This window comes from Dendrobates tinctorius, unplaced genomic scaffold, assembly GCF_039654945.1.
Source record: "Dendrobates tinctorius isolate UK_male_01 unplaced genomic scaffold, ASM3965494v1 ptg000019l, whole genome shotgun sequence".
NCBI lineage: Eukaryota > Metazoa > Chordata > Amphibia > Anura > Dendrobatidae > Dendrobates > Dendrobates tinctorius.
The window spans coordinates 62657794-62671732 of NW_027361687.1; the positions used below are offsets into that span (position 1 = coordinate 62657794).

General features: G+C 48.8%; 1 protein-coding gene across 1 annotated transcript in view; it reads left to right on the plus strand.

Moving 5' to 3' along the window:
• Positions 1 to 1039: 1039 nt before the first annotated feature.
• IQGAP3 (IQ motif containing GTPase activating protein 3) overlaps positions 1040 to 13939 on the plus strand; it is a 30910-nt gene continuing 18010 nt past the window's right edge. Inside the window, exons 1-16 of the mRNA XM_073567135.1 lie at positions 1040 to 1199; positions 3804 to 3891; positions 3974 to 4130; positions 4375 to 4452; positions 4599 to 4675; positions 4871 to 4938; positions 5023 to 5136; positions 5375 to 5553; positions 6032 to 6119; positions 6200 to 6363; positions 6456 to 6543; positions 6800 to 6963; positions 7053 to 7213; positions 7324 to 7445; positions 8017 to 8180; positions 8735 to 8825. Coding sequence (XP_073423236.1) covers positions 1160 to 1199; positions 3804 to 3891; positions 3974 to 4130; positions 4375 to 4452; positions 4599 to 4675; positions 4871 to 4938; positions 5023 to 5136; positions 5375 to 5553; positions 6032 to 6119; positions 6200 to 6363; positions 6456 to 6543; positions 6800 to 6963; positions 7053 to 7213; positions 7324 to 7445; positions 8017 to 8180; positions 8735 to 8825 — 1843 coding nt within the window. The 5' untranslated portion in view covers positions 1040 to 1159. The remainder of the gene's footprint in view (positions 1200 to 3803; positions 3892 to 3973; positions 4131 to 4374; positions 4453 to 4598; positions 4676 to 4870; positions 4939 to 5022; positions 5137 to 5374; positions 5554 to 6031; positions 6120 to 6199; positions 6364 to 6455; positions 6544 to 6799; positions 6964 to 7052; positions 7214 to 7323; positions 7446 to 8016; positions 8181 to 8734; positions 8826 to 13939) is intronic.

The window sequence follows — 13939 nt, forward strand, 5'->3', positions numbered from 1 at the left end:
CAGCTAGCGCGTACATGACTAGGGAATGCAGCTAGTGAGCGTACATGACTAGGGAATGCAGCTAGTGAGCGTACATGACTAGGGAATGCAGCTAGTGAGCGTACATGACTAGGGAATGCAGCTAGCGAGCGTACATGACTAGGGAATGCAGCTAGCGCGTACATGACTAGGGAATGCAGCTAGCGCGTACATGACTAGGGAATGCAGCTAGCGCGTACATGACTAGGGAATGCAGCTAGCGCGTACATGACTAGGGAATGCAGCTAGCGAGCGTACATGACTAGGGAATGCAGCTAGCGCGTACATGACTAGGGAATGCAGCTAGCGAGCGTACATGACTAGGGAATGCAGCTAGCGAGCGTACATGACTAGGGAATGCAGCTAGCGAGCGTACATGACTAGGGAATGCAGCTAGCGCGTACATGACTAGGGAATGCAGCTAGCGCGTACATGACTAGGGAATGCAGCTAGCGAGCGTACATGACTAGGGAATGCAGCTAGCGCGTACATGACTAGGGAATGCAGCTAGCGAGCGTACATGACTAGGGAATGCAGCTAGCGAGCGTACATGACTAGGGAATGCAGCTAGCGAGCGTACATGACTAGGGAATGCAGCTAGCGCGTACATGACTAGGGAATGCAGCTAGCGCGTACATGACTAGGGAATGCAGCTAGCGCGTACATGACTAGGGAATGCAGCTAGTGAGCGTACATGACTAGGGAATGCAGCTAGTGAGCGTACATGACTAGGGAATGCAGCTAGTGAGCGTACATGACTAGGGAATGCAGCTAGCGCGTACATGACTAGGTAACGCTCCAGTAGCCGCAGATGTGATAGAACATGATACAATTACTGTCCTGAGTGTAGAGACTATGCCCCATACACACTCTCACTGTTCAACAACAGCTCATTGATGAAACATAAGTTCCCAGCAACCTTGCACCAATGCACCTAAAATACGTCATCGACAAGCGACAGCAGCGCCTGGGAGACAGAGACTACAGATCCCGGCATTCCCCAAACCCCCCTCTGGTGACGTCATCGGCGAGCGCTCGCTAGCTGACAGTTAGTCCGGAAAAGGTTCGCGGCGGGACATTCAAATCCAGAGTAAACACAGAGGAGAGAAGAGGCGGAGAGGACGGTCGGGAGCGGGCAGACATGGGGACAAGAGCCGGGCCCGCGCATCCTATCAACGGCTGTGAGTGCGGAACCTGCAGGGGGAGGGCTCCATAGTAGTTATCCAACTGCGGTGTCACACAGGTCCCAGCATGGCCGGCCATAGGTGCTGTCCCTTAGCAGGACAAGACCGTCATGGCTGTCATTTAGTCACGTGACGTCTAGACTTTCATATTAGTATTAATTAGCATTATTTTTATTTTAGTTAAAAAATTTTATACATTTTTTATTGTATATTTTTTTAAAAACTTATTTGTATTGTTTTTATGTTATGCTTTTTATTTGTTGTCACTTTTTTGTTTCCATTAAGTATAGTATTTTACTTCATTAACTTTTAATGTTTCTGTGTTTTTATCATTTTTATATAAAGTGATTTTATACTTTTTTTTCCCCCACATTCGATAATGAATTGATCATTCGTCACTGACACGTCTGCATGTCATTAATATTTTTTGCTTATTGGTATTAATATTGTTCACTTTACATTATCTTACCATTTTTTTTTCTACAAATATTCTGGCCATTTTTCCTGTAATTTAAAATATGTTTAACTGCATCATTTGTATGTTACTTTTTTTATTGTAGTACTTTTTTTATGTGAAATGTCTTTATACCATCAGATTATTAGGCAGGTTGTTTTTGCGTGAATGGTAACTGTTTTTGTCCGTGGAGGACAAATAGTGTGAATAACAGTTTTTATTATTTTTCAGCTGTTGTGCGAGTGTATAGCACACAGATTTTAACGCCCCAAGGTTATAGATATATATTTTTTTATTTTATGTATTTCAATATATAATACAAATTTTAATATATTTGAGAAAAATTCTACTTTTTTATTTAAATGTATTTGTCTCATGTACAGTTTTCTACATCTATACAGCACTGGCGAAAATTTAGAGACCACTGCACAGTTTTATTAAAATCAGCTTCTCTACATGTCTGACGGCCATTCCATTCCAGTATCAGTTGAATTCCAACCAGAGGACACCTCATTCTACTTAAAGGGAATCTGTCACCTACTTTTGGCGGGCAATTTAAATGAGGTCGGTCCTATGGGCGGTGTTTCCGATCTTTGCTGCCTCCCCATACTTGGCCGCCGTCCGCAGTTTTTTCATGAATAGGTGTTCGCCGTTTTCACACGTGCGCTATGCATTCTTGGCTCGTACACGCGCAGTATGCTTTGCCCAACTGCGGGCAAAGCCAAAAAGCCTGACAGCGCACGCGCCGGTTAACTAAGCCCCGGAACACAGCAAAATACTTCCAGGGCTTAGTGAACCAGCGCATGCGCTGTCAGGCTTTTCGGCTTTGCCCGGGCTAAAACGACTCTCCACTGGCCGTGATGACCCTCATCTTATTCGAATGTCACTCAGCAACCGCAGGATGACATCAAGTGACCTACAAAAGGAATGGCAGCTGGGGTGAAGTGCACGGCAAGAACAGTTCATAACAGGCTCCTGGAGGCAGGGCTCAAGTCATGTAAAGGTAGAAAAAAACCTTTCATCAATGAGAAGCAAAGGAGAGCCAGGCTGAAGTTTACCAAAGACCATAAAGATTGGACCATAGAGGACTGGAGTAAGGTAATCTTCTCTGATGAGTCTAATTTTCATCTTTGCCCAACACCTGGTTGTCCAATGGTTAGACGGAGATCTGGAGAGGCGTACAAGCCACAGTGTCTTGCACCCACTGTGAAATTTGGTTGAGGATCGGTGATGATCTGGGGATGCTTCAGCAAAGCTGGAATTGGGTAGGTTAATCTTTGTGAAGGACGTATGAATCAAGCCGCATACAAGGTTATCCTGGAATAACAGTTGATTCCTTCTGCTCAGGCAATGTTCCCCAACTCTGAGGACTGGTTTTTCCAGCAGGACAATGCGCCATGCCACACAGCTAGGTCAATCAATGTGTGGATGAAGGACCACCACATCAAATCCCTGTCAGGGGCAGCCCAATCTCCAGACCTGAACCCTATTGAAAACCTCTGGAATGTAATCAAGAGGAAGATGGATAGTCACAAGCCATCAAAGAACTGCTTAAATTTTTGTACCAGGAGTGTCATAAGGTCACCCAAAAGTAGTGTGAAAGACTGGTGGCAAACATGCCAAGACACATGAAAGCTGTGACTAAAAATCATGGTTATTCCACAAAATATTGATTTCTGAACTCTTGATGAGTTAAAACATTAGTATTGTTGTTTCTAAATGATTATGAACTTGATTTCTTAGCATTATTTGAGGTCTGCAAGCATTGTTTTTTTTTTTTTGTTTTTCTTTTGTTATTTTGACCATTTCTCGTTTTCTGAAAATAAATACAAAATTTATTGCTTGGAAATTCGGAGACATGTTGTCAGTAGTTTATAGAATAAAAGAACAATTTACATTTTACTCAAAAATATGCCTGTAAAGAGAAAAATCAGACACACTGAAAATTTTGCAGTTGTCGCTTAATTTTTGCCAGAGCTGTATATTAAAACTTGCACATAAAAAAATGAAAATTTAATGTGAGATATATAAATTTATGTATAAAATAAGAGATTTTTATTTCTTTAGAATATATATCTATCGCTATATCCCCCCATATATAATGTTATATTACTCACATGATATTTTTCCTCCCCTCTATCTCTCAGACGAGCGTCTCACTGCGGATGAGATGGACGAGCAGCGGCGTCAGAATGTCGCCTATCAGTACCTGTGCCACTTGGAGGAGGCGAAGCGGTGAGCAGGACGTGACCGGTCGTGATTGCTGCCATCGTCTCTGTTCTCGTGTCCTCATGGTTTCTCCTGGTTTTCTCTGCAGCTGGATGGAGTCCTGTCTGAATGAGGAGCTGCCGCCTCCTACTGAGCTGGAGGAGAGTCTGCGCAACGGCGTCTTCCTCGCCAAGCTGGGAAACTTCTTCGCTTCAGAGATTGTGCCGCTGAAGAAAATCTATGACTGTGACCAGCTGCGTTACAGGGTGAGCAAACAGAGAGGAAGCCTTTTATTTTTGCACCCACTCGAGCAGTCGTCACTGTTCGCCTCGAGCATTCGTCACCGCTGCTACACACGCAGACCAGCAACCCACCCATTTAGATGCTATAGACGGCGATATCTGACTGCAGCGATCTGACACTGGTCCGGCGTTATTTCTGCTGGATGTATTACAGCAAGTGAATGGGTGACTTCAGCTATCAATTAACGCCTGCATAACTGTTTTTCAGGCGGCGGGCCTTCATTTCCGGCACACAGATAACATCAACCACTGGCGCCACGCCATGAGTCACATCGGCCTGCCGACGGTAAGTCGTGAATAAGTCAGCGTGGACTAATTTACCACAGACTAAAAAAGAAATACAGCGCCTCCTAGTGTCTGTGTGTGTATACGAGCTGTCTATTATTCTGGGACTTGTAGTCCCACGATACATAAGCCGCCATTTTATTGCAGCTTTTTCAGCCTGAGACGACGGACATATACGACAAGAAGAACATGCCTCGTGTGGTGTACTGTGTACACGCCCTCAGGTGAGGTCGGACATTTTCCACACAGACTTTTCCCATTTTGTTAGATTTAAAGGGGATGTGAAATGTTTTTCTTTCTTGGTTAGCAAACCATTCAGACTGATGATTTAATACCAGTGGAATTTCCCTTTAAGTTGCCGGATATATTATTTTCTATATGCTGTTATGCCAGCTTTTTTTTTTTTTTTTTATATCCAGTCTGTACCTCTTCAAGCTGGGTCTGGCTCCTCAGATTCAGGATTTATACGGAAAAGTGAATTTTACAGGTAAATATAGTATATTTTACCTGTGACCCCCTCCAGACCTGGTATGGGGGTCTAATAGGGTCTCTTTTACCATTCTCCTTCCAGAGGAGGAAATAAACCACATGAAATGTGAGCTGGACAAGTATGGGATTCAGATGCCGGCGTTCAGCAAAATCGGGGGGATCCTGGCCAACGAGCTGTCAGTGGACGAAGCTGCAGGTAAGCGACAATGTCTCTTCTGTTTACACCTCTGCTTGCGGTCAGTGAATAGGAACATCCTCATTTACTTTCAGAATCTGAAATGTGCTGCTGCTCGAATCTATCACTGAGTGTGTTACAATGTATCAGCACTGGCAAATTGTTTCCATCTGGAATCCAAAAGATTTCCTGCACTGGACACATTGTAACGAACCTTCCGCTATAGAAGCATGTAACCAAAAGAGTCTGTCTATTGCAGTACATGCAGCTGTCATTGCCATTAATGAAGCTGTGGACAGAGGAGTGGTGCAGGACACCATGGTCGCCCTACGCAATCCTAATGCCATGCTGGTGAATCTCCAGGAGAAGCTGGCAGCAGTGTACCAAGAGCTCCTCCACCAGGCCAAGTCAGCTAAGATGGCGAATGCCCACAACAAGGTGAGTTGTGCTGACTGACCTGACCCTACCCACACTGCTTATCCTGTATTCTACCCCATAGCTGCACTCACTATTCTGCTTGTGCAGACCCTGTGTACATACATTACATTACTGATCCTGTACTGATCCTGAGTTACATACTGTATTATACTCCAGAGCTGCACTCACTATTCTGCTTGTGCAGACCCTGTGTACATACATTACATTACTGATCCTGTACTGATCCTGAGTTACATACTGTATTATACTCCAGAGCTGCACTCACTATTCTGCTGGTGCAGTCACTGTGTACATACATTACATTACTGATCCTGAGTTACATCCTGTGTTATACTCCAGAGCTGCACTCACTATTCTGCTGGTGTAGTCACTGTGTACATACATTACATTACTGATCCTGAGTTACATCCTGTATTATACTCCAGAGCTGCACTCACTATTCTGCTGGCTTTGTGTTGACCTCCTACTTTCTCTGTAGGTTCGGCAGAATCCCTCGGACACTCAGGATATCTACGATTTCTGCCTGACACAAGCCGAAATACAGGGCAACGTCAACAAAGTGAACGGTGAGGTGCCCCCGTGATGTCACTGATGTAGGTCGCAGACTCTTTGTGCCACGCTGACCTCCTCCTCTTCTCCTCCTCAGTGCATGCTGCTCTGGAGTACGTGGATGAAGCCCTTGAGAGGAATGACGTGGGTAGTCTGTATGCCGCGTTGCAGGACTCCGCGCTCCTCCTGCGCAGGCTGCAGAAGGAGAACGCTGACTGTTACCTGGAGCAGCTGACCAATGACCGGGAGCAGAAGGCGCTGGTGAGTCCCAGTGTGTTGATAAACCGCCGCTGATTATTCCTCCCACTTCTACCCCTGCTCTCGGGTTCATGTCCTGGTGTGTTGCGTTCCAGGAGCTGGGATACATGGATCTGCTGGAAAAGGAGGAGCTACAAACTGGAGTGGACGCAGTCAATCAAAGCGCAGTCAGAGAGCACGCCAGTATGTGTCAGGCCCTAAAGGGGAAGTCCATATTAACAGAATATGACTCTTAGCCATTTTACATTGCCTTTATCATGGGAGGGAAGCTGAGATTTTTTTTTTTTTTTGGGGGGGGGGGGGGGTTCCTTGACCACCTTGGAAAGCAGAACTCCTTTTTGTTTGGAGAAGTTGTCCTTATCTAGCCTTGGCCCTCGCCTGAGGCGGCGTCAGTACTGTGGGGTGAAGTGTGATTTATGTCTTGCGCTCTCTCCTGTAGTGGAGCAGGCAGTCTCCCGGATTAATACCGCCATTCGTAAAGGAGTCTCGGCACTGACCGTACAAGAGCTGACCAGCCCGGACGCACAGCTGCCAGATATCTACCCCTTCGCCGCTGATCTCTACCAACAGGAGCTCTCCGTTCTCCAAGGCCAGAGTCCTCGGGTGAGGACCACCAATACGGCAACCACATGCCTATATAATAGAAGCCGCCAGCTCCCTGGGATTGGCTGTGACCACTATTCTCCCCCCAGGGCTCGCTTGTGCAGGAGGAGCTGTTTGTGGCCGTGGAGATGCTGTCCGCCGTAGCCCTGGTGAACCGTGCCGTGGAGGCCAGGGATCTGAATGCATTCTGGGCCGCCATGGCGAGCTCCGCTCTAGGCCTAGCTGACGTGGACGAGGAGAACGTCCAGAGGTGAGGAGAGGTCTTCTGGGGGATCACCTAAAGGGGGTGAAGCCACAGTGCTCCCCTGTGTGTAGTAACTCCACATTTACACAAGGTACGCCGGACCTCTGTTCTTCTAGGTATTTCAACAAGCTCTGCAAGCGGCGCAGGCGCTCTCAGGGGGTCGGCGGCTTCCTCAGCTGGAACGATCTGCAGTCATGCGTCAATAACACCAACCGCTCAATACAAGAAGAACATGACAGTAAGTGGACGAGTCCGGCCACTCTGTCAGAGGACCCCTGAAGGCTAGTGGGGGGGCCGAGTGATGAGTCTTCCATCGAGCAGTGATCACTGGTCCCCTGCGGCCCATTAAATCAATGCATACTCCAGTGATTTCATAGACTCCCAGCGCGGTGGCCATCTGCTCGGAGTAACCCAGTAGAGGATTTAACAAGGGATATCTGACCAAAGGCTTGTTTATATGTATATACAGACATGGATTTATATAGAATATTCAAAAGAATAAAAAAAAATTAAAAGAAATACAGTTATGTGATAAAATTACAAAAATAAATCATTTATTTTCACTATTATATAATTTAATAATAATAATTTATATAATATGTATTTTTATTTGTATTATCATTATTGTACTATATATTTTTTATGAACTTTTTATATTTAAAAATAAAGTATATAATTTACATTTATGTATTAACAATTTTTATTGCTCTTGCACATTTATATTAAAATTAAAATATTTTTTGTGTATTTATTATATTTTATAGTTTATGTATGTAAATATATTTTATACTTTTTTTTTCTCCTCTTAGAAATTCTGGCTGTCAACCTCATTAATGAAGCGCTTGAGCAGAACGATCCCCAAAAAACATTCTCCGCCCTGCTGCTACCAGCGGCTGCCCTCAGTGACCTCACCCTCCCAGTTGCCTGCCTCTATCACCAGATCCTCACTGGTGACCTGCAGCACAAGAAGAAGGTGAGGTGGCCTTGTGGTCTTCTCCTAAAATGTAAAGTTGTGTTTAAAGCGCCCGTTACACATAGCGATATCGCTAGCAATATCGCTGTAACATCACCGATTTTGTGACGCTGCAGTGATATTGCTAGCGATATCCCTATGTGTGATACTTAGCGCCGACCGGCTCCCCCGCTGCTCGTCGCGCGAGAACGTCCTGGATCATTTCTCATCGGGCGCTTCCTGTGGCGTGGACGCGGGCGGGAGGATGTCAGGATCGCCGCAACTGACAGGTAAGTAGCGACCCCCAACCGCTGCTATGTCGCTGGTGAGATCTGCCTGTGTGGCAGCTCACTAGCGACCACTTAGCGATGCACCAGCGATCCATATCGTTGTCGGGATCGCTGGTGGATCGCTAAGTGTAACGGTACCCTAACTGTAGCTACCACCAGGGGGAGCTCACTGCAGACAATGAAATCTTAAGTACATAAAGGCAAATGTAGTGAGCTCCCCCTGGTGGTGGATACAGGAGACAAGGCTGTAGCTGAAATGGCTCTATATCCTGGTCATTGTTACAGGTGACCCGGGATGACTCCGCAGTGCTCTGGTTGGAGGAAATACAGCAAGGAGTTTCTCAGGCCAATCAGGAAAATGCGAGAGCTCGGAAAAGTGAGTCAAATTGTCCAATGAAACATGTAATTATCCCCTTTTAAGCTGGAGTTTTTCAGTCCTATTTAGTGTTTACTAGCTGTGTTTTTGTTTGTTTTTTTCCTTTTGTTTTTTTTCCCCTTTACTATTTTTATTTTAATATTTTATTTTACTATTTTTTTTATATTTTTGTTACTATTTTACTATTTATGCTGTATTTATTACTAATAAAAATAGTATCATAATGATATAACTTTTCTTAGCTAGTTTGTCCCCCCCAAAATTAAAATTGCTATTTTACTCTAATAAATGTTGCTTATTTTGCGCACAAAACACCAAGCTGCTAAAGAACCTCTTTTCTCCTTCGCCTTATTGGGGGACACAGACCATGGGTGTTATGCTGTGGCCAATAGGAGGCTGACACTAAGTTGAGACAAAAAAAGTTAGCTCCTCCTCCGCAGCATACACCTTCCTGCTGGCCCCAAGTGAACCAGTTCTTGCTTAGTGTCTGTAGGAGGCACACTGGTCTGGTCTTCAGACCATTTTGTTATTTTAATTTTTGAATTTTACTTTTTTCATTTTTTAATCCGGATAAAGCGACAACGGAGCCTTTCAAGGTTCCAATTTCCCCAAACCAACAACAGGGCGAGCACGTGCAAGTGTCACCTCCACGTATCCTCTCATGTAACATGGGATGCCATGCCTGAGCTGATTCAAGGGCAACGGGTCTCTTAAAGGGCACCGATCTCCCCGCACCGACTTAAAGACGAGCACATGGAGTGTCGCCTTCATGTATCCTCTTCCGCAGCCAGGCCTGTGCCGGACAACCTGCCCTGCCCATCCTTAGTGATTCAACCCATAGGATGCTCAGAGGTCTCTACATGGCGTCCATGCAGCCCCCACTGCTTCACCACTTTTAAAAGCGGATGATGCAAGGAGGCGGACGGTCCCTCTCCACTTCCCTTCTAAGGGATGCTGGATTGAAGCATTCACTTACCCCGTACCGTACCGTCCTGAAGATTACCCATGGCCCCTGAAGCGACCGGATAAGTGACCAAACAGTCCAAGGGTTGCCTGGGGAACGCGTGCCTCTGCGCTGACGTCCCATCGCGTCGGCTCCATGCCGGGACGCGCACCACGGTGAGTGCCAGGCCATCGGCCATTCTAGACTGAGCGTGACTGCTCTCGTGAAGCCACGCAGCACAAGTTCTGCCACAGCCGGACATAGCCCTGTGAAATCCTAGTAGAGCGAACTCTTAGGATACACAGCGCCCCCCCCCCCCCCCCCCACGGCGTCCGCGCTGCTCCCTCTGCACCACCACTGATGGAACAGTGGTGCTGCAGGGAGCTGGACGTTCCCTCTCCACCTCCCCCTCAGAGGGTATGGTGGATTGAGGGTTCCTGCACCGTCCCTGTCGTAGCACTGGTCTGCAGGCAGAGGCTCTGCTCTCACTCCCCCTGGCGTGACGGTAAGAGGGCTTCTGGTGCGTCGCGGGCTCGGTCGTTCTTTCTGGCCAGGCACCGCTAATCTAGCCCCCGGCTTCGGCCCTTACTAGGCCACAGATGGTTTCTCCGCCCACCAGCCGCGCGTCACGTCTGAGGTCCCGCCCACCTGCCTGACGTTTCTCGCAGGTACACTGGGGCAGAGCAGGAGTGTCAGCGCCTCCCCTGGCATGCGCCGGGAAGCGCTTGGCCCACAGACTCCTTCCCTGGAGCCGCGCCAGTCAATAATCTATCTATGCCCCGGCTTCGACCTACTTCGGAGGAGCCACCATCTCCCGGAGTGACGCGGCCTTGGTTCTCACGGGATGGAGGCTCCATGCCGGGAAGCGCAACATGGTGAGTGTCAAATGCCCCCCAGCCCCCGGGGAGGAGGGGGATCTAATCCCGGCAACCATATTCCTTGCCAGGCTGCATTACGTACATTGACGTGTTGGCTGTGGGACCATACCTCTTGAGGAGTTGTGGTCCGTCAGCAGAGGACTGTCGCTCTCATCCTCCACCGGAGTGCGCTGCCGGTCGCTCTGTCCTTCAGGTGGCAGCTGCTAAGCAGCGTGAGGCTGGGCAAGTACCACCGTCCTGCAGACCAGGGTACGGGCACCCTTATATGACTTAAAGGGTCATACAACACTGAGGGCAAGGATAGCGCCCATTCAGCGCTAACAAGATTGCTGTTTTCCTGGGGAGGACCACAGTCTACAGGGTGAGACCTGGAAGATACGGTGTGTGGATGCATATTTGTGTGTATATATTTATTTAAATATATATGTGTGTTCTTTGACCTTCTATATTCTCGGCCAGCCTGCATTCCAGAGGATTAAAATGCTAGTTTTCGGCAGTATTTATTCTGGAATTATACTTGCCCTGTGCATGCCCGAAAGGGTTATTCGTCGAGATCCATAGGCCATCTCACCACGCCAGTGTTAGACTCCGTCAACACTGGGCCCGACTTATGAACCCCCCCCTTCCTCTGGGTGGGCTTCTCCTCTGGCACAGGGTATCCTTGATCCCTCTGTGCATCAGAGCATTCACTGGATCACAGCAGCTGTCTATTAGCAGACGCAGGCATTCTACAAATGCGCAGACATCTAGAGAAAGACCAACTACGACTTAAATGTCCGTATGCTCTGTGTCTCGCTTCCCCTTCATGACAGGTTTACAGAGTACAGGACTCTGTGTGTCAGCTTAATGTTTTGCCTTGATTTTGGATTCTCTAAAGATGAAAAAAAAGAAATGAAGGAAAGAACTGGAAGATTTGTCTTTTTCATGGCACTCACACAGTTTTCTGAGGGTTAATGCCTGGTCTGTCCCGAATCATAATGTTCTTCCGGTGAACTATACCCCATAATACGGCGTTTACCACACTCCGGGTGCCTCGCGGCATAGTTGACCGGCAAAGGGAGCGATGGGATAACCAAATCAGAAGCCTCTGGAAGGTAGGAATCCCCCTTGCTTTCAGCTGGTTAGCGGAAACATTGGTTTGAATCCCTGGGCCATCCAGGCCAGGTAGATAGTCAATTAAAGGTCCCACAGACTGACAGACGAGAGCCTCATTCGTTCCGTTCTATGAGCCTCGAACCAGCTCTTCTCTTAGCTGGACGCCCTGTTCACATGCGGCCGGCTGCGCCACAGCGTTAAATGCCATCACACTCAATAAGGCATTATGGCTCACGGAATGGAGGGAGGGCTACACCCACAGAAGGAACTCCGACATATCTTTATTCGGTCGTCCATGACGGCACCACCTGAGAGAGGGGATCCGCCCTCCAGGAACAGGAAATCCTACAGATACATAAGGGCGGCACCTAGCCGACGCATCATTTGGTTTCCTGTTCCTGGAGGACAGGATTCCCTACAGATCATGGATGAGGAATCCCCAGCCTGGCTGTCCGACTCAGGTAGCGGGGGGGTGGGAGGGGTGTCTCCTACCTCAGGCAGTGCGGAGTCCCCTGGAAGCGCCACGGTGGCCCGCGCAGGGTTCCACGTCCGTGTGCGGGGCAGGTGGGATCGGGGTCCCGCTGATGCCCGTCTCCTGGGCCGGCGCCGGCAGGTAAGTATGGCCCCTCCTCCCCCTGATCCTGGTCCTTGTTCTGGCGGTGCGGTCCACCTCGGCCTGGATCGCGGTCGGTGTGCGGCGGCGTCCAGGGGGCGTGTGTCGGGCGACGCCATGGCGCTGGTGGCCTGCGCGTCCTCGTGCGCCTGTACCGGAAAGTATGTGGCGGGGGCCAGTAGCGCTGGTGGCGTCCTCGCGCGCGCCGGGGGAGTGGTGGCCTGCGCACCCGTGCCGGAAGTGACGCTGGCGGCCTGCGCGTCCTCGGGCGCGCCCGGACCGGAAGGGGTGGGGCTAGCGGCGCAGACCGGAAGTCGGGCGCGGCCGTCGGCAGAGCGGTGGGGGCGTGGCACGCAGAGGGAGGGATGTCAGGGAAAATGGGGGAGGGGGGCAAAAATCAGCCCCTGGCCACGGCACCTGTGAACCCGGATTACTGGGGGGAAAAAGGTAACCCGAGTAGTCACCACAGACGCAAGCCCTACGGGTTGGGGAGCCCACATGGGGGAAATCTTGATCCGGGACCTGTGAGAGGGCCATCAGTTGGGAATGTCCTCCAACCTGAAAGAACTAACAGCCGTAGAGCAGGCAGTTAAAAACCTTCTTGTGTATCTACACGGTCACCATGTTCGAATATTCTCCGACAATCAGGTCACCGTGGCTTACCTCAACCACCAAGGCGGCACTCGGTCCAGGCCCCTGATGGAGGTAGCAGAACGGCTGTTCCAGTGGGCAGAGCAACATCTTACTATTATGTGCAGAGCTGTTAAAAATAAGGGAAAACACCACAGCAGACTTCTTAAGCCGCAACCTTCTAAAGCAAGGGGAACGGTCCTTAAAGTGTCCATCTTCAACCAGATAGTACAAAAATGGGGGCAGCCAGAAGTGGACCTCTTCGCCACCAGAGAGAACAGGAAGGTGCCTCAGTTCTGCTCTCTGAATCCCAGGGAGAACCCTCTGGCAGTAGATGCTTTCTAATCAAATGGGACTTCGGCCTAGCATACGCCTTTCCTCCCCTGGCTTTACTACCCCTGGTGATGAGGAAAGTCAGGAAGGACAAAGCGAGGATTATAGTGATCGCCCCGTTTTGGCCCAGGAGGGCATGGTTCTCATGCCTCAGGACCATGTCGGTATCCGACCCTTGGGTCCTACCCAGACCTCCTGTCCCAGGGCCCAGTTTACCATCCCCAGGTAGCTGGCCTACATCTGACGGCGTGGATTTTGAGGGGGCACTGCTAAAAGAGAGGTTTTTCCCCGGCCCTAACTAACACCCTGCTTAAAAGCAGAAAGCCGGTTACAACCAAAATCTACGTGAGGATCTGGAAGAAATTCCTTCAGAGCTCGGGTAGTAGCTGGGCAGTCCACTCACATAGCACAAATCTTAGAATTCTTGCAAAACGGTCTGGATATGGGACTCTTCACCAGCAGGTCCAGACCGATAGTGAGGAATAAATTTATGCCATGGGATCTAAACCTAGTCCTTACGGCCATGACAGAGGCCCCGTTTGAGCCTATTTCATCAGCTTCCACAAAAAACCTGTCCCTTAAAGTGGCTCTCCTGGTAGCGTTGACATCAGCCCGTAGAGTG